At 39.6% G+C, this 24,624-nt stretch overlaps 1 protein-coding gene across 5 annotated transcripts; it reads right to left on the reverse strand.

Annotated features, from left to right (window-relative positions):
* Positions 1-11,069: 11,069 nt before the first annotated feature.
* LOC127358062 (uncharacterized) lies at positions 11,070-17,989 on the reverse strand. Of its 5 annotated transcripts, none has more exons than XM_051390948.1 (5): positions 17,587-17,989; positions 16,156-16,239; positions 15,998-16,044; positions 14,357-14,605; positions 11,070-11,674 (listed from the first exon to the last, which is right to left on the reverse strand). In XM_051390948.1, the coding sequence occupies exons 1-5, from the start codon at positions 17,864-17,866 to the stop codon at positions 11,531-11,533; spliced, it is 804 nt and encodes a 267-aa protein (XP_051246908.1). In that variant the 5' UTR covers positions 17,867-17,989; the 3' UTR covers positions 11,070-11,530. The 5 variants fall into 5 exon arrangements, 2 of the variants coding, with proteins under 2 accessions (XP_051246908.1, XP_051246909.1); XM_051390949.1 differs by having other exon boundaries at positions 11,070-11,678; XR_007882339.1 differs by lacking the exon at positions 11,070-11,674 and adding an exon at positions 15,122-15,260 and having other exon boundaries at positions 13,076-14,605; positions 15,497-16,044.
* Positions 17,990-24,624: the final 6,635 nt, after the last annotated feature.

Consider the following 24,624-nt stretch of genomic DNA (forward strand, 5'->3'; position numbering starts at 1 on the left):
TAGCCTCTGAACAGACTCCACCCAAGGCATCATGGGATTGCCATTGAATGGTTAACAACAACAATGGATTAGTAACCATAGAAGATTTGTTGTTATTTTGATTTTACCAATTTTACAAATCAATTTCATTTACATTAGAACAAAAAAATGTGTGTGTTCTTTTCCTAGTGTAAGGTACAGTGCAGTCAAATTTAAAATACATATCTTATGTTTAATATTTCTTATATGGTTATGGCATATGGTTATGTTCCAGTGCTGGAATTTTTTGTGATTTTAATTTTTACTTATTTCAATGTAGTTTAATTACTTTTGGAACAGAAAGGCTCTGGTTTGCTCTGAACAGCAAAAAGATGATCCACATGATTCATAGACTTAGTCCAGTGTGAAGCAAGGTCATATTAAACTGCCATGATTTTGAATGGGGTTTGGTATAAATTCGCTACAGTTTCTCTCTTTGACAGACAATGCAAAACGGTAGCTTTCACGTGCGTTTCTGTTGTGGTGGACTGTTACTTTTGGTATCTGTTTTCAGTGTGTGTTTTGAAAAGAGGGGCAGGGGAGGGGGGCAGTTCTGGCTCAGACTGGGTCTGCTCTTAGAACAATACCAGGCACATGAAGGCAGGGGGATTAGGGTGAGAAGGGGCGGGGGACGTGGGTTTCTGGTGGGTCTGGAGGCGGAATCATGTGGCACACACTTCGATAACACACACTGCCTCCTGGTCAACCAGCCGGCCATAATAGAGGTGAAACTGGCACATATTGTAATTGTTTCACAGATAATAAAATATGTGGGCAGCCTGGCTTCCCAGCATGCTCAGCTGAGTCCAACAACCTCAAAAAGAATTTCAAATGGGAAGTTATTAATGCCAATTTTTAATAAGCTTGCGACTGTTGGAGCCCCGCATAAATTTAAAAGCACATTGAGAAAGAACTTTTTTTAAATTAATGTATTAATATATTTTTCATCATCATGTTTTCTGGATATACAGGAAAAGGAAAACGATGGATGGAAACATAGAAGTCCTCATTAAGGACTGACTGTGAACACAGTCGGTCCGCTACCCTTCCTGCATCTGCAGCATCCTTCCTCCACAGCTATATGGCTGCGTGCCCAGTGGCCCTGTATATTTTCCATTACACAAAGCTCTCCCAGGGCTGGGTAGCATGCCAGGTTAAGCCTCTCCCTCTTCCCATGGCCCTTGGCTGGAGGATGACCAATACGCTTTAGCACAGTCACAGAGGGGGCTTCAGGGGTCACTTGTTCCCAAACATCCATATCAGCGGCTGACTTCCTGGAACTGCTCCGAGTCCTGGCCGAGGCTCCTCACTTTGATCCTGGACTCTCATTAACAGTGGATTAGTGTGAGAACAGGGGGGACCAGCTGAGACGCGGGGCACTGTTCGTCTCAGCATCTTCAGGTTAGACAGGTATATATCTGAATGTGGCCATTGATCTTGGACACTGAAAGGTGATGCCACTGCCTTTCTCTACTTAGACCACAGTGACGGTCATCCTTGGGTCTCATAGATCTATATTTACACTCACCCGATAATCCGATATTGAAGCTTGGCACTTGGAAATCTCACACTACTAACAGAGTTTTTCAGATTAAAGCGCTTTGAGTGGTCAGAAGACTAGAAAGGCGCTATACAAGTACAGGTCCATTTACCATTTACCACTACTGTCAATTGCTTCCATGTGTTTTTTTAATCATAGACACATTACATCAACTTGGTTTTCATCTGCCTCCTCCCATTATATACACAAACTCAAGTTTTAAAGAAATATCATTCATGTACTCGATGTACCTTCCCACTACTTAAGATCCCCATTACCCCTAAAAATTGGGTTCATGTTTGTATGAAGCATATAAATGGCAGTATAAAACACAGAAAATGATGCAATCAAATGACCCATTTTGCTATGTGCTCCAATAAATGTTGAGCTTGTTTCCTTTCTTTATAGATATGCTATATCCACATGTTTAAAATTTCTTGTTAGATCTAGCCCCAAAATTACATTTATATTTTTTCTCAATGTGATGTTTATTAAATAATTTACTTGAGTGTAATCATTTATTTTTTGCTCAGTGTTTGATTAGCCTCCCCTAGGAGAGAACAGGGTGTTCTCTCCTAGGGGAGGCTGCCCGCCCAGGTAATTAGAATATGAGACCCCTGCTCTAAGCACACAGATCATATCTTTCCCTTCATTGTGACCAAAAGAGAAAAGACAAGAGCGAGAAAGAAAAGGGAGGGAGGGAAAGCATTATATTAGTTGGTTAACTTGGTGATAAGTTCGAGAAACTGCAATGGTCCACCAATCTCACCATCTTCTCGTGTTACTGAGGATGTCAGATAGGCAGTGCCAAAGTTGATGATATTGTGTTAATTCCCATTGAGAAACTGAACTATATGACATACAGATGTCTACAATTCAGCTGGGATAACAATCCACTGAAAGAAAGAACATAAACAGCACAGAAATGAAGCAATACAGACGATAGAATGCATCTAAACTGACAGTATCTATAAAAAGGTGACAGAAGCTTTAATCCAAAACTTTTAATACTGGTCCCAGACCCATACAGTCTGGACCACCTCTGCCCCAGGGCCTCCTAGTCCACTGTTTGATCTCCAACATTAGAGCTTTTGTAGAAAGTAAACTAAAGCATGTGGTCATTAAGTACTTCAGTAAAGGAATGTGGCGCAGATCTTTGGACTGAAACTTTTTATTTTTACAGCAGCTTTTTACAATAACTTCCCCTGTTCTTGACAGTCAGACACAATATGGCCACAATTCTAGCTTTACTAACACGTGTATCAATGCTTGTGTATTTCATTCAGTCAATGTCCAGTCTTTGATCCCTCGCTCTCTTACAGCTGAGGAAATGGACTTTCAAAGCACAACCATCCATCTGAAGAGTGTGTATTCAGCAGGAGGGGTGTAAGCACCATGGGGTTTGTTCAGGCTGATTGATGACTGTGTGAACCGCTAATCTGATCCCCGTTCAGTGTGAGCTGTGAGGGGTGTAAACGGTGCGGTCGTCAGAGCGGAGGACAGGATATGGTGATAAGGGAAGAGGAACCACTCCCTGTTTGCCTCGGTTTCCTGAGAAGAGCCTGGCTATCTGCCAACTGCAACCCGCCCCTAACCTAACCTAACCCTTTTGGCCTTTGATAAATTCAAGCTTACTGGGGCATCGTGGCCTAAATATACTGCACCAAGGTCAAAACTACCCAACAGTATATATAGTATATAAAGTGCATATATTATTAATAAAAAAACACCATATATAATAGTAATTATGATAATAAAATTATATAATATAATAATAATTTTACTGCACAATGATTTCACACAATATTGCTATAATACTACTTAGTAAGGTTGAGAATGCAGTATTTTCACACTGGGGTTGGTGTTAGTACCTTTACTTAATGGACTTGAATACTTCCTCCACCCACAGCCTAACTGCACTGTGTATCACTATTCGATCCTTCCCCTCTAGGAAAGGTGGGCTTGTGCGTAACCTGAATGTGTGGTACGTTATCTAGTTAGCTTTTTTGTAGCATTTTCTTTTGTGATTTTGCCATTGCAGAAAAAACTCAAAAGATTCAGATTGGTCATATTTGACCCGCGGTTTCCAGCTCCAAGTCTTATTTGGGAGGTGTCTGGTTTTAGGCTATTTTAATTGAAGTAACTCACTGAAGTAGTCTCACGTTACTGTTGATGTCCAGTGTGATCCCAGACAATAGGAAATGTGAGTTTGTGTATTTTCTGCGGCTAGTTCATAACAGGGCAATGACACACTGACCATGTGCGTAGTTCATTTTAGAAGGCGCATTACGGCCGGACAGCAAAATGATTTTCCGCATATGGGTCCATGAAAAAAAGGCTTCTAAAAAGGTATTTTTAAAATGTATATAATGCGTATTTTTTGTCTGGAACAAAGTGTAACAAGATTTATTTGTTAAATAACTTTTTAAAGAGTTTAAATTAAATTCTTAACAGTATTTCTAACTTTACTGCCCCAAAAAGGTCAGGGGGCGCAACCAAATATTTGTAAATATATATATATATTATTATTTTATTTTATTTTATGTTTTTTTCTGTACTTGATCGTGGCATCTAAAATATAATTAAAAAAAGGTTTTAAAGTTCGAATTCAAACCTAGAATCATACCATGGTATTTTATTTTAAATGTATCACCATTAAAATATGATTTTTAATACTTTTCTCCATGTCTTCACATAATATTTCTTATTTTAATGTACTTAAATTGTAGTCAAACTAAATTATATAATAATATGATGTGTTTCAAGAATGCAATAACTTATTTTAAAAGGAAATAATACACCAAATATGCATGTCATGTCATTGACCCATATACCACCTGATTAAAAAGTTCGTTCCAGGAATGTTTTATAACCTTCTAGCTACATACATTCAAGAAAAAAAGCAATGGAAAACTGACAAGTGAAAAATCCCAGCTTTGGTTATCAGTAAATGATGTTGGAGAGACAGATATGCCACCTGCTGCTGATTGGTTGGAGCGAAACAAAAGTTAAACAAAATGGTTAGTCAGTCCATTAGTAGGTCATTCAGTCTTATTTCTACTACTGTATGTTCTTCTGATTATTACTATTTCTTCTTTACATCACTGTGCTGTATCCGACCTGTAGAAGAATGTGTTAATAGACACACTGTATGTATCTATGATTTCATCATGACGCATTCCCACTATGTTTACTACTGCATATGCTGACCAGCTGTGTCAGCGGGACGCTGAATACTCCAAACATCCCGAGAGCAGGGAACAGCCTGTACTGGAACTTGTTACATAATCCTGACCTTTGTAAGCCCTTCCACTGTTGCTCTCTTTTATCTCTGTTTGAACAGAACCAGCTATCATCTCTATTTAAAGTGAATCAAAGCTACTTTGAAGTTTTGTAGAAGCTTCTAACTGCCCTGCTTGTTTATTGTACCTGTTCCAGTCTCTGGGCTGTTTCTGACCCCACCGGATGAACAAAGGAATTATCAAAAAAATATTGTAGCACAATATTTTATTTTGTGATATTGTTGTGATTTTTAAACCTCCAACCGCTAAATAGCAGTGTTGTAAACTGAGGGCTGTGATGTTGGATGTTACATGCACTGTGATAAATACTAATGCAGATCCCACTGCTCATTTAAATCAAAAAAACTAAATCGCAACATATCGAAAATTATTCCCTAAACTTTCTGTCTTTTTTACTTTTACTGTGCCTGCATGAAGTGGCAAACAGAGCACCTGAAAGTGTCATGGTGACAAGGTGGATGGAAAATATAGAGGCTGGTCAAAACCCACCACCTTGTTCTGTTCTGTAATAAAAAGGTCACATGTTATCTGTATGTCAGTATCACACTGGCCATAGAATTCAAGTTTATATTCCTCAGTGAACACTTCAAAGAGATTCTATCTGTAATTCAACATTATTAAGGAATGTTTGATAATGAAAAATTTGGTTTGTGTATGAGAGTGCAGCATCTTTGTACAGTATCTGTTCTCAGTTGACAAATGCAGTATCATGTAAACTTTACATACTGGCACTGAGCCCAACCTCACAGAAAATTATAATTTATTTAGAAATTAACAACGTTTATGTCACTCTGGAGGGAATTCAACTGTGGCCGTTAATTAACCCTTTTATAAATGTGACTGGAAAGTTGTATTACATGTGACAAAAGTCGGCCTTTGTGAAAATACACCCTGGTGGTCAGAATGTTCTGCAGCCCCAACAGACTGTGATTCACTGTGTGTTCTGACCCCTTTCTATCAGAACCAGCATTAACTGTTTCAGCAGTTTGAGCTACAGTAGCTCGTCTGTTGGATCGGACCACACGGGTCAGCCTTCACTCCCCACGTGCATCAATGAGCCTTGGCCACCCATGACCCTGTCTCCGGTTCATCGCTTTTCCCTTCCTTGGAGCACTTTTGATAGGTACTGACCTCTGCAGACCGGGAACACCCCACAAGAGCTGCTTTCCTGCTTCTAACACATCAACTCTGAGGACAAAATGTTCATTTGCTGCCTAATATATCCCCCCCACTGACAGGAGCCATGATAACCAGATAATCAGTGTTATTCACTTCACCTGTCAGTGCTCACAATGTTATTGCTGATCGGTGTGTATCAGTACTGTATAGAAAGCCATATATAATGTAATGTAATTTGTCATTTTTGATTGACCTAATCATAACTATTTTATTGCTCCTAATTTTACTTCTATTTATCTTTCTGGGAGCTTCCATAGAACAACCACCTACATGGGCAAATCTCATGCATGATATTCTTTCAATCTTTCTGTTGAAAGTCAAAAATTATGTGACTGTGGAAGTTACCACCTAAGCCAGTGTGGAGAGAGTGGAGGGCTGGGCCAGGAAACTCAGTTCTTTCTCATCAGTTAAGTTAACAAACCCTCCTTAGACAAAACAGAAGAGCGCAGGTCCTGCTCTGCGTCTACTCTGCACTGCTCCAAAACAAACCCAAAGGGAGTAAAGAAGGTTTGACACGGTATGCACATTTGAAAGTTAATCTTTTTTACACATTTATTATTTAGGAACACAAGGAATATAAGATATGAGTGCTCTGAATACTCCAGTGTACATGTAATCATATCTGCAGCTTAAAGGTTTTATATGTAACTTTCAGAAAAGTGTTGTTAATAGTGACACCAGTGGGCGTTAAGTGAGCTGCAGTCAGTTGGCCATAAAATGTGATTCATCTTTAAATAAAGACAGAAAATGCTTTATAATCTCAAATATGGAACCTCTAATTGCTCAATGTACATGTGTTTATCAAGTCTTATGACCATGTGCATTGAATCAGTATACCAGTCAATAAAACATTAACATATGGATATTTTTATCCATGATTATTAATCCATATCTATATTATTGAAGATTATTGATTTCTTTCTGTTTTATTTCTTTTGTTTACACTTTTCACAGCTTGTGCAGAAATTAAGTTGATCTTAATCCAAAGTTCCCTACGCAAAAAAACACATTTTAAGTGAGGATCTTGGCACCAAAGAAGAAAACACAATTAGACAACAGCTGGCGGAACTTTTGATTTCATACCTCAGGGTGTCTAAGATATATTTACTTCTTTAGAGCAAAGGGACAACATAACTCTACTTTGTTTCTTAGTGGACAAATTCAAGGTACTCTCCTGCAGTCCACAGTTTCTATAAGTCAATTCATATGCTCCATTATATTATTCAGACACATTTTTTTTTCTTTTTGGCTGTTCTCCTCTGTGCAGGTTGCTTCATCCCAGCCCTCGCCCTTGTTTTGCTAAAACAAACTGTTACTGAGGGACAGTCTAATTAGAAGCAGCCCAATAAAATTCCAGCTGTTACTAAATGCATCTGTATTACTTCCAAAGTGTTACATAACTTGGCCTATGTTCTGCACAGATGCTGGAACTCGTCGCTGTCTTTGTCCACCACAAAGATCCTCCTGCTGCGTTTCAACCGACCTTACGTAATCGTTATTTATTACTGCCACGTTCCTCTGCCTGAATATTTCAGCAGAAAGTGACAGGTTGAAGAAGGCACTCTGCTTCAAGCGCTGTTTAATCTTCCACTTCCCTCCTCAACCAATAGTTCATCTCATGTGCCACCGACAGTAGAGGCTGCCTGCCACCAAAGTCTGCTCGGCAACAGTGAAGCGAGGCATGATAATCGGGGTGGATGGGCTTTTAATTTCACTCTGTGGCTGACACACTTGTGCACTCGCTGCATGTCATACTGGAACTCAGGAGGCAGAGTGGAAATTATTCATATATTGTATAAAGGATAAATGGCTGTATGCTGCTTTTGTTGGCACAGCCTGGGTCATGTAGAGCTCTACACTGGCAGGGTGTGTGGGGGGTGTTGGCTGAGGGAGGGGGCAGGGCCAACAGGCAGTCACCACTTGATGCTTCATTAGCACCTCTGACTGACATGCTGAGAGGAACGGGAGCTAAAATCCCCTCCAGTTGGCCCCACTGTTTGAACAGACTGATGTGTTGTCCCAGCCCCCTTTTAAAGGATGTGACAAATAAAACACACCTGGGACTGTAATGTTTGTTTGATCTGATTGGCTCTGACTTGGCATGTTGTCTATTAAAAGGCTGAAGTTGCAGGTGAGACAATCTCTGCTTCTAGAAAAGTACTAATGAGTAAACCTTTCTGCCAGGCAGTCACTGATGGGTGCTAGGAGTATTCCACAGATCTAACATTCCTATAACAATGTCGGACCTATTGTTATTAATTATAATTTCCTCGTCCTTGAGTATGTAAGGATCCATAAGTGGCGTACATTTCTTTACTGTCAAAGCCTTCGTTGTCAAAACCTGGCGCCTATTCATCTGGGATCCATCGGGTACAGCATTGTAACATTGCATCCACAACTCAGTTTGGCTCTGTGATCTGCACGTCTTCAAATCCCAATCTCAGAAGCGGAGCGTTTTCAGAGCATCATGCCTGCCCACATTGTTTACTTGTGTATTTTATCCTTAAAAAGGATACAAAACAGACTGTGGAGTGTTTCTCCACTTCTAATCTCCACTGACTGAGACTTTTGGCATGATGGGACAGCTGTCAATCAAACTCTGGTGTGGACCGAAAAGGCAGACTGAGACCAGCCTTTACAGAGGCCATCGGTGAGAGGAATCACTCTGGTTGGCCGTTCAGTTTAAGCAAATCAGTGCATGGGAATAGAAACAGAAGTGAGCAAAGCAGCAAACAACTTCGTCAAGAGGGCGCACACAAAAGGTCATCTGATTGTTTGCAACTTCCTATCAGACATTTTATCCATCAGAAGCAGTTGTTTTACGAAGCAGTCTGAGCAAGACCTACATCCATAAGGCTGCTTTTGTGAATTTTGCGAATCCATTTGTGACACCAGAGAGGATAAAAAGCCTGCATGTCAGTCACCGGAGTTTGATTTCCCCGTGTGGGTCCATGTAGTGCTGAGAATGCATGATCAAAACTGCCTGTTCGACCTGTCAGTCCATATGACTTAATGTTTGGTTTGTTTTACAAAATGTAAGTGTGAACACAAACGGGACCAAAATTCGAGGGCCAAAACCCATTAGTGGTGTGAAATCAGTGTGTTCAGAATCCTTTTTTTGGTTAACAGCTTGCATCCAAGTGTGAACCAATCGTGACAGTTTGTGGAGTGCTGTTTTGAAGCCACGAGTTTTGTGTAATGGTCGTCGCCATGACAGTTTGTCTGAGACAGCTGAGGTGATGTACTGCGAGTTGAGCTGCTCTCATTGGCTTTCAATCTTGCTTCATATTTGATCAGCACTGCCTAGTTTGACAGTTTGATCTGAGTTTGGTGCGTTGAGCTGGACGGACTCACTAAGAATGAGCTGTCAATCATAAGGTAGCCACGCCCTAAAGCATACCCTGCTTTATGGTCTATTTTACTCTAAATGGGAACATCATTTACTAAATGAACATCATGCTGTATGGAAGAAGACTGGAACTACAGATTGAGACCATAAACTAATCAGGAAACAGTTTACTGAGCTCATAAATCAAGTCAGAAGTCGGCTCATTTCTCCATAAGACTGAATGGTATTGGTTTATATTGCAGCCAATGGAGCTCCGGCTGCTGGCCTTTACATATCAGAATCAGAAATACTTTATCAATCCGCGGGAGAAATTTGTTCAAATTAAAAATGTTAAACATAGAATGCAGGTCCAATACCTTGGTAAACCCATATTTCAGTATATTCATACCCTATCCTCGTCAGTTTGGAAAGCTTCAAGCTTGTGGTTTGAATTCACTTTTACTTTGTCATAATATACAGTTAACTGCTGATATAGTTTCCATGTTAGGGTCAGATTTATAGAGTGATTATTTTGAAGTTAAAGGGTTGGATGGTTCTGCAGCTGCCAGCAGAAACACCTTTCTTCAAAACAGTTTCCTCACCCAGCCAAAATATTATTCCTCCCAGATTTCTTATTCTCTGGGACGTGTGATCTGGTCTGTGAGTGCCAGGAACACTTTGATAGACTGCAGGCCTATCTTACTGCAACACAGCTGTCTCTTGTTGGAGCTGCTTCAACCGTTTATACCACCGTCACCACACAGAGGATCACACACTGTGAGTAATCTGCCTGCTGCAGACACACATTTCCACCTCGCTCTGACCAGCACACGTGATTATTATCATGTGAGGCTGAGCTTTCATTGTCCCTTCCTTGTCTTTGTGTTGGACCATAGAGGAAGAAACAGCATTCAGCGGGAGCATTATTTACCTTGCAATTTCACAAACAAAAATGCAGGCAATTCATCGATCTGTTCATTAGTTAAACAAGGAATACATAAACCTCTGTAAACCAACATCAGCTCCTTCCTATGGGTCTGTGGGTGTGGGGGCATTTCCTTTCCATCTTTCCTCAAATTCCCCCACTCATCCCAGCCCATACATTTCTCTACTTGTTGTCCTAAATGTCCTAATGTCTTTGTATGTTTCAACCCCATCCAGTTGTCCTGTCTTCTTGTCTGTGATGTTACTTTGCACTAAAAGATGTAAAATCAGTCAAACTGCACAAATAGAATTGACAGCCACTGATATGGCTCAAATGTGATGGTACAAAAAAGGTTTGGTCCCATATTTTGGTGTAGTAATAATAGATAGTCAAAATCGCTTAAAGGATCAGGTTGACGTTGTTCTAAAATGTTCTTACTATCTGCCAATCCCATGATTAGACTTAAAACCAACAATGTATTTCAATACTTAGTAACTACCCTACCCTGTCTGTGGCTGTCAGCTCCACCGTTGCCTGGTGCAGAAATGTACTAATTGTACATTAAGATCCAGCCTGTACTCACCCAGAACTGCGCAGACCTATACAGCCTTTTCACAATATATCCATGAGTTCAATTGGCTGAAATGGACTACAGGTCAACTTTCATTATGGAGGCTACAGGACAGACAGCCCATCCTATCATGTATGCTGATTTTTTTGAACTGACAAAACATGACAATGCTGATTTTATTATGCTTTTTAATTAAATATGACGATTATTGTACAGCTGGTAACACTGTTCAACCCCAGGCCCATTAGTTTCTGTGTCAATATATATATGAATAATGCGCCAATGCCTTAAGTTATTTCATGTGTCATTTCAGGCCATTTCTACTGATATAATATATAACATACACAAATATGAAGTCTTGTTGTAAACAGAAAGGTCAGCTGGTCACTGTTATTATTAACAAACGTTACTCAAACAGGAGGAAATAATACACATTTGGTGCTGTACTTTGGTGGCTATTAATCAACAATTCATCAACACTGTACTGTACTAATAGACAAAGCAGCAGTGGTAACAGTGGTATCCTTTTGTGTAACTACAGAATTTACAGAAATAAATAAATGAATAACTTCAATTGACATATGTTGGTATTTGTTTTGTCACTAAACCCCCTACTGGTAGTCCTAATGCACATTTTCTAAAGTAAATGTTTACAGGCTGACTTATGCTAACCTCTTAAGTCACTATGAATCCCCAGCCTCCATAGGAAGCCCCTCTCCCCTGGTGTCATTGTTTCTTCCTGTGCCGCAGGACCACCATGATGATGTTGATGACCTCTGTGTGAGGAGAACAATGGCTGGGAGGGACCTGTCTTCCTTTGGAAAGAGGGCAGGAGCACACACGTTTAAGCTCCAATACAACTCTACTTGAACCAACTTCAACATGTCATACAACCTGTGGAGTCAAAGGTCAAGGTTTGTTTTTCTCCTGCCAGTTCTATTCACATAATCTTTGGCTCTGCAGCAAGCTTACAGCAGGCTATGAGTGTGAGCCAATGCTGAGTGATGCTACATCTCACTCGTGCTGTTTACAAGGAGTGTATTCTGTTTTATCACCCATCACTCTAATTGATTGCAGGTTATTGATGCCCTCTCTCCACTACCTGAAGAGATAAATATATTCCCAAAGAGCAACGTCAGCTGAATGTTGTGTCATTACAGCTGCCTGTGCTCTACAGCATATCCATGTGAGATTCACTAGAAGGTTTCTGGACCTGAACAGACAAACAAAAAGATTCAGAGTAATGAAGAGATTACCATGGAGAGAGACAGGATCCTATAGAGAGAATGAGGGAATTATGGGTATACAGTATGTCTTGTCTCAGATGTTCAGTTTCTTCATTCCTTTTTGAACAAAGAGAAGCAGAGAGAATGATTGCTCATCATTTTGACATCATTTTTTGGTCCGTTTAAAAAATGATTTCCATGAAATGTTCTGAAATTTGCAAAGGATGAATCCTAAAAGTTATGGTGAGAACTTCTCTTGTGTCAACCCCCTGATCACTTTATCCAGCAATAGCATTACAGCTGCAGCAGCTTCCTCTGGCTCCTCCTAGTGCTCCTAATGGTATTTCCAAGAATCCACCGGGCCTCAATGACAAAAACCAATCAGAGCTGAGAAAGATTGTTGAGTCTCATTCCTAGGTCGTTGAATACCAACATTTAGAATGAGAATCAACAATCAACTATCTTCAAGCCACCAACACAAAGCGTCTTTCTGTCTTTCTCGGCTCATTCCTGTAACATAACACGTCGTAATCCTTGCGTTGGTCAAAGTGCGTCCACTAAAAGTTTTTGTTTTTGCCTTTGGATTCAGATTGTTGTGTGACAACATTATGGAAAGGATCCCTTTAGTTTAACCAGAAACAGCCCCTATCACTCGCCACCAGACTCCATAGACTAAGTCAAACTTGCATATCATCGGAACATCCCTCATTCAAAGTTGTCAGAAACAAAATAAATCTCAATAAAACCATCTTTGTTAGTCTTTCCACTGTTCCAACAATAACCAGCTCTGCTTTGGTTGAAATAAATCCTCAATTCACAGAGAAAGATGAGAAAAACAGCAGTTTCTTCAAAGCCAACAGTTGCACACTGAGGGATACACATGCATGTACGGCTGGACTGGAGAAGTAAACAATGCTCGGGGATCAACACAGGAACAGGGAGTGTGACGTCATTCTCTGTTAAGGACACCTACACTCCACTAATCATCAGACAACGTCCTACCTATTTTATTCAGTACATGTCGGTATACAATAAAATTCACTTTGCCATTTGATATCTAAGCTCCAACAACAAAAATTTTAGAGTAGACAATGTTCACTAGCTATGCTGTTGGATAATCAAACTCAGATGACAGAGAATAAGCAAACACAGACTCTGTAAAAAGATAATGTGGATTCAGAAGCTGTAGTTTACTAGGTATACTCTTCTCAAAAGTTTATAACATTTATGAACAAGCTCCACAGTCCAGGCAATAAGTAAGCTTTAGTCATGTATACACACAGACATGTATATATGAATGTATATATATCCACTGTAAATGCATGTATCTGCGTATGCTCACTTTTACATATATATACAGACATGTTTGCACAAACAGTACACACACATAATTAAAACCAAACTTATCATGCATTCAAAGCATAATGGGATATCAAAACCATTAGTTTGTTTTGTAGTTCATTTTTTAAAACCATATTTGAAGTAAAACTTCTTGTTCTTTAAAGCTGCAGTAGGTCATTTTTATTAAAAAGAATGTTCTTCTGAAACTTTCACCATATCCGGCAGTAGAACATGACAAAAAATCAGACTTTCTACTTCTACGCCTTGAAAATGAAAATGTTGTACACTTGATGTCTGATGAGAACAGAGAGCTTTTGCCACTGTAATGTTCCCTAACAGGGCTGCTAGGCGTATATATCTGTCATTAAGTTAAAATTGAAAGTTCATTCCTGACCTTGGAAACAGCAGCTCCTTGGACACTGTGGTGGATTTTTTTGCTAACTGCATTTTTCAATTTCACAAATAAACTTATGATAAGAACTTTAAGCCAACATGGATGAGAAGTCCTTAAAGTGCTCAAAAAATGAAAATCTGAACATCTTCAATTCCACAACAACTGAGCGATCTCCGTCTGCTGACGAAGAGCATGTGATACAATCGAAAGCTCCAAGACTGCTATACAAAGGGGACCTTGAGGTCAGGGTTGATCAACACGTGTCATTACAATTAAATAACAATCTAGACTTAGAGCTCCTTTTTGTTGTCTTTAATAAGAGTCATTCATTAATTCATTCAGAGGATCCTCTTCCTTTCTGTTAGCTAACTTCAGTCCTGGGTTTAACTGGGCTGTCCATGTCAAGCATGTAAACAACACATTGCAAATAACAGTGCAACATTTCCTCTTTAATTAGAGGACAGCTTCAATGTCTCTTTAACTCCTCACATTTTTTGTTTTAGCACAGCAGTTTATATTTTGGCAACATTACCTTAGGACTTGCTTTCAGAACGTCCAACTCGAGGAATATCTTTTGAAACACTTCAAAAGTATTTTTCAGTTCTTTTGGGTAGCTGAGGTTGAGTGCGTATATCAGCCCCATTATCAAGGCACAGGCTCTGGGAATATCCACATCCGTTAGGACCTCTGTTCCCTCCAGGACGATCTTTGCACGGGCTGCAGGTATGCCACATCGTGTTGTGATCTTCATCAGTTCGCCCGTAATATCCCCGTCATCATCCTGGTAGGTCAGAATCAATATAAATGTTTTAAAGGTTTGTAGTGAGAAAATTCCACATAACACAGTTCTTTTATGTAAACACGCCCCCGCTATTTTTTGTTTAATTGTAGAACACATTACACAGCACCACAGTTATCTACTAAAAACAGTCACATTTATGTTGACGGGGTTTTTAGACTGCACTTGCTGTTCCAATGGTTGACTAATAAACTGAATGTGGGCTCAGTCACCAACAACGGCCTAGCCATCAAACCTTCAACACTACTACAAATTTTAAATAAATTTGAAAGAAACAAAGTTAAACTACTGAAAACCAGTGCCAATTAAAACCTGCCACCATTAAACAAAACTTAACAAACACTAATGTCAGACCGAATTATTACCATTACTGCTAGCTTACACATTACCACTGCTGACCGAGAAAAAGCATCTCGTGTTGTGTAAAACGATTTCTCGTACTGTCTGCTGATGTAGTTATTAGCTGTTGTGAATAAAACGACTCAAAATTGTACGCACCAAGCTGTAAAGTTTGCAAACCGCGTTTCTCCAACTCTGTGCTCTGCTCAGTCGTGTCTCCCAACCTTATGCTTCCAACAGGCATGCTGCATGGTCTGTTCACGCCAAACACGTCCGAGCAGGTCAGCCTTGTACTCGGCTTTTAACAAACATGGACACGGATTTTCAAGTTGTGCTAACTGAATACACCTCTATGTTAAGTTAAGGCAGAAATATCTGTTGAAAATTCATGTATTATTGAGTTAAGACTATTTTATTTATTTTCATTTAGACCAACTTATTAAATTAAGTTATAAACTCATTATAATGTATACACATAACAAACTTATTTTTTTATGCAGAAAAAGCTCTCGATTTTGAGCTATACTTACTAACCCTGTGAATCATTTCTTAGAGTGTACAAAGGGGAGCTTGAGGTCAGATTTGATCAACACGTGTCATTAAAATTAAATAACAATCTAGCCTTAGAGCTCCTTTTAGTTGTCTTTAATAAGAGTCATTCATTAATTCATTCAGAGGATCCTCTTCCTTTCTTTTAGCTACCTTCAGTCCTGGGTTAAACTGGGCTGTCCATGTCAAGCCCCTACAGCAGGAAACAGATAGCAGCACACTGGGGACAGTGATAAGACCAGAGACACCCTTCTTCTGAAGTGTGTGAGAACCCAGCCTCTACAGTGACATCCCCATCACTCTAGTGGCATGATATAACATATGTTTTGTTATGGTTTGGCGTTTCCTTTGGTTCTTTTTAGTTTTATTTTGTATTCTCCTCCTATATTTAAATTCACTTCCTGTCTTTGTCTGTTTTCCCTCCAGTTTTGATTATCTGCCCCGTCCTGATTATTTTGACCTGTCTCTCACTATCCTTCCTCTCACCTGACAGGCATAACCCTTGTCTTCCAGCAACACGCCAGAGTATTCACCTGAAAACAGAAAATGTAATAGTTGCAAGCTACCTTACATAGAGAGCGGAGTGCACTTCTGACAGTATCATGACGTTCAGGGTGTTTATCAATAACATGTGTGGGGCTTACCTTCAGATAGTCGCTGGGTAATTGTACAGGCCCGAAGGACTTGGGAGTCATGGACCAAGCCAGGCCACTTTGCCATCTGATCATCTGAAACAATAAGATGTTGAATTAAAAATGTTCTTTTAACTCTTTAAGATTGCATCCTCAGCCATATTGTACCCCTAGCCTATTTAACAATGTATGCCAAACAATTTACAAAAACTCAATTTATTTGTATTTTTATATAGAAATCCAATAATTTTGTCTTCCTGTAAAACAAAATGTGACGCATGCTTACGTAAGCATGAACTAACTGATTTCAACTAATAATATCATGACATTCACCCGTCAATCAATCTTCAACTTTTAGTGACACAGAGCGAAGATTCATTAGATGGCAGCGACGGAATCCAGGACATTATGGCTTCATTTTTGTGCAGTGGGAGGAAGTGGAGACGCGACGTCCATCTTTCATGTTGATGGTCATGACAGTTTTAGGATTAAGTTTAGTTTATGCACACATTACTATTACCATTTCATTTAAACCACTGGGTTATTGTCAGCTCTCTGTAGTAACCTGGCTTATTGTTTACTGTGTAAAGGAGAGACCCAGTGTCCCTCAGGGTGAGGGATAAGATTTCTGTCACGCTTAATAGGGTTTTTACAAAAACATCTGTTTATGACAGCAGTAGAGTGGGTAGTGGTGCATCCTTGAATCTGAAATATTGGTAATTAGATCCAAGGTCAGACACTCAAACAGAAATACAGTAAATACGTCTAAATAAGGTGGTTTCCATAGCTACACAGAGGAGAATTTGTACAATTCAGTCCTTTCATTGCACTAGAAAATCCTCAAGGTCCAGTGTCATATGTTACTTAACAGGTTTTTATTGGCTGTGGCGCAGAGGCAGAGCGGGTCGTCCCCTAATCGGAAGTTTATTGGTTCAATACCCGGCTCCTCCTGCCACATGTCGAAGTATTCTTGAGCAAGATGCTGAACCCCAAATTGCTGTGAATGTGTATGAATGTGTTAGTTTCTGTTCGATGGGTGAATGTGTGTGAAACGTGAATGTGGCATGTATTGTAAAAGCACTTTGAGTGGTCATTGCACTAGAAAATCCTGTTATACAAGTACAGGTCCATTTACCATTTATCAAACATTACCATGCACTACCCTCAGAAATCCCTCAGTATTTTTCTCCCATGAAAAGACCAACAAACCAACAATGTGTTAGTCTGTCTCTGGCTCTCTGCTCCGAACACACTGGCTTCTACCAAAGACGTAAATCTTTACAAACAGCTCACAGATATATACAGTTGTTCCATTAAAAAAAGTCCTAAAACAGCTGGCATGGTCATGGTAGAATACCCCAAATTCTGAAAACATTGGTCAAGGCCAAAGTATAATGGCAAGATAAACACAAAAATTGTTTATATACATACATGCATACTTACAGTATACACCCAGGGAATTTGCATCTGGTTGAATGTAAACAGCAGCAACAAGATAGTGAGATAGTGAAAAAGAAACTGCGTCCATCCACTTTGACTGCATTTGAGCACCAAGCCTCATCGATGGACAGAGTCCGCCTCCTCTCGTCCTGCGTTCTGTCTGCGCGGAACACAGTCCGCCTGACGAGCGCTTGATGAAGCAGGTCTCTGTAAAGATGTGGATACAACAGTCTCTGATTTCAAGTTGTTTGACCAGCCTGAATCTCATTTCCAGATCGGACATTAGCCAGGAGCAGCCTTAAGTCCAAGCTGGGCCAGCATGGTTCCTATTTCGGCTCGCTTCCTCCCCTCCTGGGGCGACAGCACCCGCTGTGATGAGCTGGTCCTGTCAGTCTGGCTGGGTGGATCGTCTCAAGGTCTGCTGCCCTTTAATCCAAACCCCACTGTAGACTACAAAAAAAAGATGCAAAAAAATTTTTTAGCCAGGTTTGAAGGAGCAAGCCAACCGAGGCAGCATCTGAATGCAGCTGATTTGAACAGTTTGGGCCTGTTCCACACTGTCTGCGTCACAGTTTTTATACATGTTTCTGTCATCATCTTTGGTGCATGCATTCATGGGAACCTTTGACTTTTGTTGTTATTTTGTGCCAAACAAAATACATTTTTAAAAATAAAATTGTGTTTTTATTCTAATTGTACATGAACGGGTAGTTCAAAATGAAATAAAACAACTAGAAAAAATAATAATCTATAAGGCCGGTTATAAAATATTTTTAAGATCATGTTGCAGACACGGGAAATGGAGATGGTGGAGGGCTGGGAATGGCCACCAGGCCAGCAGTTTAATACCCCTGATATAAACCTTTCAGATCTGTAGAATGTCACAGACATGAAAAAAGTCAATGTATTTTTTAAGAGATGAAAAGCTCTCTGACGTTTCTGTGGACAAAATTCCATTAATATCTTAACAAGGCTCTTATTGGACTGAATTTACCAAAGGCAAACTCAGTATAGAAAGATGTCTGGCAGCAGCAAAAACGCTGTGTGTCTGTGTAGCCACCAGTAAAGCAGAGTTATGTAACTCAGCTCAGTTGAAATGGGAGAACTGGGATTCAATTATCAGCGTCACAGGAGGAATTCCCAAAGTGAAGAATAGAAGAACAGCATAGTTTATCAGGGAATTAGTCAGTAAACAAGAGAGATCAGAGAAGAGAAGACATCAAAAGGTAGAATTTCACTGTTGAAATTCCCTTTTAATGCCGTCATTGTGTGTTTAATTTTATGCACACATACTAGGCTATCAAAAATTAGCATGAGATCACAGCAGCCCAGCTACAGCAGGAAATGATATGTTGATTATTGATAAGGCCTGCGTATCTATGTGTAGGAAGTTTTTCCCTTTACATCTACTCTTTCAGATCCTTTCCTAAAACTTGACATCAACATTGAAACGGAAATCTCTTGTTTGTTGTCTTCCTTGGCAAACAAGAAAATGGTGCGTTACTGCCATCATCTGATAAGGAGTGTGATTTAATGGGGGGAAAAAAGGTGCAGTCTTTGCATTTGTTCCTCGGGCTGCCCGCACATTACAGTAAAGGCAGTCTGAACGGCACTCTCAGCAGAGTCAGTGCTGAGAGCTCAGCTCAACACCAACACATCATCATATCATTTATATTATTTATTTATATATTTATATCTGAAACATTGCAGACTGTGTTTGCACCAATATGCTGCGGCTCCTTTTTGATGATTGACCAGAATCAGTCAATTTGATGGATTGGGCCAATTCCAAATTCTGGACCAAGGAATATAATCCTGGGGCGCCCTGATATATCACATGGTAGAGCCGTATGTCAATGAAAGGTCAAAATGACTTCATTTCATGGGAGTTATATTTGAAAGACTATAGCTCAACTGATGTTTTGTACCAGTTGAAATATCTTTAAAGAGCCAATACAACCCATAACAAGCTGTTTCCCACTTGCCAAAAAGTGACAGCTCCTTGCTTGTCACTAGAAGTTATCTGCTCCCCCAAAATGACTTGATTCTATTAGTGTGGTTCATATTTCAAGATTATAATCATTTATAATAATGATCATAATCAAGATTATAGCTCATTCAGTCTTTCGTACTAGTTGAAATAGCTTTAAAGGGCCAATATAATCCATGAATGGCAGTTTTACTTGCCAAAAAGTGATTACAGCTCCTTCCTTGTCACTGAAAGTTATTTTCTGCCTCAAAATGACTTTATTTCATTCAAGGGGATTATATTTTAAAGCTATAGCTCACCCAGTCTTTTGTAGCAGCTGAAACATGGACATATCCCTGAAATGCACCTTTGTACTTGCTAAAAAAGCTGATGGCAGAGTTAGCAACAGTTTACGTTACTTTATTAAACAGCAAGGCTTTCTGCCCACCAGGAAAGCAGCTGGAGGACATCAGAGGGCAAACCAGAATCTTTTTCCCCATAAAATATGTGACACAGTTGTTGGTCTGTGATTTACTACTGTGAAGTTTAGACACTTCTTGCAAACTGGCAGCCAGAGTTACATAGTGTAAGAACAGAAGTACAGAGCAGAGAGTGGGAATGATAGAGGCACCATTCACCCTGTTACAACTCAGTGTACCATCAAAATGATAAGGCTGTTATTTTAAGATGGAAATGTTACATTATGTTGCTTTAAACTGAACCAAAGGAATCTGCAGGTATACTATACTTCCATTTTATATCAACATTCTGAGTGGCTAGACAGTCTGCTAGCTGTTTATTTCTCCACCACATTAACTACAGTGCATCTACCACAATTATGTTCACGAGTGGTTACGGACAGTTCTCAAACAGACACAGCAGTGAGGAGGTGGCGCGTGGATTGCTGTGGAGAGCATTGTGAGCCCTCTGGTGCTCAATGCCTATACAGGTAGCTGCTGTGAGTCTTAAAGCAATTCTAGTTCATCATGTAGACACTGTTCTATCTTCTCTGTTTCTCTGTATGATCATTTAATTGTGTTTCAATTAAGGCAATCACCACAAAAGGGAAAAAAAGAGAAGATTGGGCCACTTCAGCCTTTTCATTTCAAAAATGTATAGTGGCCACAAGTCTAACATTTGTTTGAGATACATTATATAAGCTAGTATATCAATGTCCAAATGAGCATATCTCTCATATCGAGTTCAATGGCTGAATGTGTGTACTGCCCAGTGTTTTGTATTTATGTGACTCATATCTGTTTACTGTGAGCAGCTTATGAAGCTTTTGTCCCATTACGAGTTATATATTAAACTGTGTATGTCTGACAAACTCAGTCACAGTTGAACATTTAGCAGCTGGTGGCTCATATTGACAGAACAAGTGTGATAACAAGGATTATGTCTTAGCTCAGGGAAATCTGTGTTGGAAGGAGAGTCTTGTTACATACTACATACTGGGATCACCTCTGAGCGTTAAAACAACTGTGGTCCCTGCCAAAAACTGGATAATGACGTAATTGCCATGTCTAGCCTCAGCGATAAAACCTGCCTGTTTTTCTGATTTGTATTTTTGATGAAATGACTGGCTGATGTTTCTGAGGTGGTGCCTGATGAAACATTCCCCTGTACAGCAGAGGATTACAGCCTGTGTTTACTCGGTATTACAGCATCAAGAGCCCAACTTGAGGAGGGTAAATCCTCTTATAAGTTATTCAAAGAATGCACACAAAAGCCCCCAAAATAATCAGCTGAAAATACCGCCCCAACACATGTTCACAGATGCAAAAACAGAGTTATTTTTACTCCATGGCCCCTGGCACTCTGTCCTGAGTGGTGAGTGCACTGAGTGTGAGTGTGTAATCCCAGCTGAAATGAGAGCCAGTATGGCAGTTGAACCCTCTGGCCTGTGACAGTCATCTCTTGAGGTCTTTGGGCTTGCATCTGCTCTCCACTGCTCCTCCCTGAGACACATTCTGCCCTAATTAACTTCATGCTCCAGAAATGTACTCTCACTATTACCGCCCACACTTCATGTGGAATGACAACACCTGAGTCAGCTCCATTTGACAATAAAGACTGTGAGCTGTGGTTGTAAGCTCACAAAAATATAGCAGTTAGAGTTACAGTTGAGATTAGGTGTGGAGGAAAATACTTTCATATGTAATATCATATCATATATATATATATTAATTCTCAAAAACTAGCGTTTTTTGTGATTGAACCCCTAACTGTGATGTTGATTTGTTCAGATTTTAGGCAGTTTTCCTAAAATTTGATAAAAAGAAATCCTGATATATCACCTTGCAAACAATATCGCAATATATCACAATATACTGCATCGTAGCCCCTGTATTGTGTATTGCCAGACTCACAGCCCTAGCTTAGATGAAATGAAAAATGTCTTTAACCCTTCTAGATTACATTGCTGGTCATATTGTTAAACAAAATATTCCTGGGTAAATGGTGTTTGTTTAAAAAAATTTTTAAAAAAAAAAAAAATTTTTAAAAAAAAAAAAAAAAAAAAAAACTATCTCTATGTGTCAGTCTAATTTTATATGATGGAGAGTGACCTAAAACAGTCCTCGAAAACAAATATTGCCTAAAGATGTGAAGGTGTCCGGACAGGAGATTAATTGCCTTGTCTAGTCTGAGATGTGCTAAAATAGAAACTAGACGTGTGTCTGTGTATGTGTGGGGGTGCTACTTCTATTTCTTGGTGATATTTATAGTAAAGCTGTTCTGGGTTCTACTTAGAGCCTTTATATTGTGCTTCTCTTCCTTATGAGGAAAATAACCATTAAAACAACCATGCTGAGCTTGTAGGTTCATTGTTGACCTTGGAATTAGTAGTTTAACAAAAACTTCTTAAGAGTAGGATTCTTCTGGTGGTCCTTGAGTTTGTTGTCTTAAGAAGTTCTATTCACTGATGAAGAGAGTGAGATGCAGTTGAAAGCTCAGAAAAGGCTTCTAATCAGGCCTTTAAGTTGACATTAAGTTGTTACACACAGCAGGAGCAGCTCCACTGGATGCTATAAAACACAGATACCATGCACTTAAATGGAGAAATTACTCTACTTCTCACTTGATGTATTAGCTCATTAAACAGTTTCCTAATGAGTTCATGGTCTCACTCTCTAGTTTCAGGTCTTCTTCCATGCAACAGATTAAGAGAAAAATAATAAAATTACTTTTAATTTTTCCCCATGCAGTTTTAAGTATTGGATGTCAGTAATGCATCGAAAAATACTTCAAAGGGGCAGTTCTGCTAACTCATTGGTACTTCTGAAAAACCGTGCACAAAGTGTTGTATTCTGGACAATAAGGTAGTGTGCCTTATCTCCTGCCAAGAGCTTACACTGCAGTTTCTTTTCCTTTGACAGGGTACACACAGGTTCTGCGCAGACATTGAGCAAGCTTCTGGGAAACACTCTTATTAGAAAACAGTCACCTTCCGAATGTAGATGTCTCACATCTATGATTAAATTAAGTTTACTTCCTCTAAGTACCATTTTGTGTCAGTGAACAGACCGAATTTTCCTGGTCTGATATCCATCTATAAAGAGTTTCCTTTATAATGGCATATAATCTTCTTAGTATATAATACTATCATCAAAATACAGAGGTAATCATTGGCAATCAGCACAGCACGTCTCTCAGAGGCAGAGAAGACAATGACATACAAATTAAAAAACTGAGTGATGGCCCATTATCTACGATCTTTAACTGTGCCATCCATTAATAGATCAAACAAAGTGGTGAATATATAGATATGTCCTTATTCATAGGAAGGAGGCAACTGAGCAGAGATATGTTCTGTACTCATTCAAGGTATCAACTCATCCAGAAACTGGGATGAACAAAACTTGATCCTGTTTGTTATGAGTGATTTGCCACGTTAATGGTGTATGTCTGGATGGCAATGTCGGTCAGTTAGTCTCCTGTGGCGGAAATATCTCTACAAATATTGCATTGCCATGACATTTTTACAGACATTCATGGTTCCCAGAGGATGAATCCTAATAACATTGGCAAAAACTGTGCTCTTGCACCAACTTGAGGTTGACAGTTGTGGTTTTGAGTGAACTATTCATGTTGGATTGCCATAAAATGTGGATATCTAATGATCCCATAAGAAAAGAAATTAACTTGGGAACTAGATTATTGACAATCTGTAAATCTGGCATATGGCATATTGAGCATTGTGATCTGATCACTCAAACCACTTGCAGAGGTGGTCTGGGACACATTTTACCACATATCTTTTGAGGTGTAAGTGCTAATGGGCCATGTTGAAGACCGCCTACTCAACTGACGTAGCACAGACAGCCTGTTCGGTTCACTGTAATGTAAATTATGTGTTTGGGCTCTTTTACCTGCCAAGGTAGGAAGCAGATGTCCGTGAACACACTGTTTGTTTCAACTGGTTTCACTACTGAACTAGGAACCACAATAACCCCAGACTCCCTTAAAAAATCTCCGCTCGTCACGGTACAACCTTTCTACAGCCGTCAACTGTGACTGTTGGACTGACAGCCTGTCAGCAGCCTGGCAGCAGGAGAGACGCGAGCCGGACGAACATTTTTACTGTCTCCAACTCCTTTCTCTGCATTTCTTCATTACCTGTGATGTGAAAACATCAGATTTTCATCGGGCAAGTGTGGCACAGAACCACAGAACCGCAAGTGTGGCACAGAACCGAAAAAGGGACACTAATAATCGACATTGACTGACAAAATTCTGAGTAGGGTACAGTCCTATAAAAGGGTTTCACTTGTGATCAGATCACCCAAGATGCATGTTAATACCAGGCGTAAACAGACTGTTTGATATGTGGGATCAAGGATCCAACTGTAAATGTGTGATTAGTGAACAACCTGCTCTACCTTAAGATCAGTTTGAACGGTCAGGAAGTGACATGAACATTTCTATCAGCAAGCTAATTTGAAGAGTTGTACCACCCCCATGTGCTGTTCTACAGTCACACACAATTCTAAAACACACTATATCAATAATCTCTTCTGTGAATGTCAAAGGGCATGTCTTTGAAATGACATGAACTGTTTCAAACAGCC

The sequence above is a fragment of the Dicentrarchus labrax genome, unplaced genomic scaffold (assembly GCF_905237075.1).
Source record: "Dicentrarchus labrax unplaced genomic scaffold, dlabrax2021, whole genome shotgun sequence".
Lineage (NCBI taxonomy): Eukaryota > Metazoa > Chordata > Actinopteri > Moronidae > Dicentrarchus > Dicentrarchus labrax.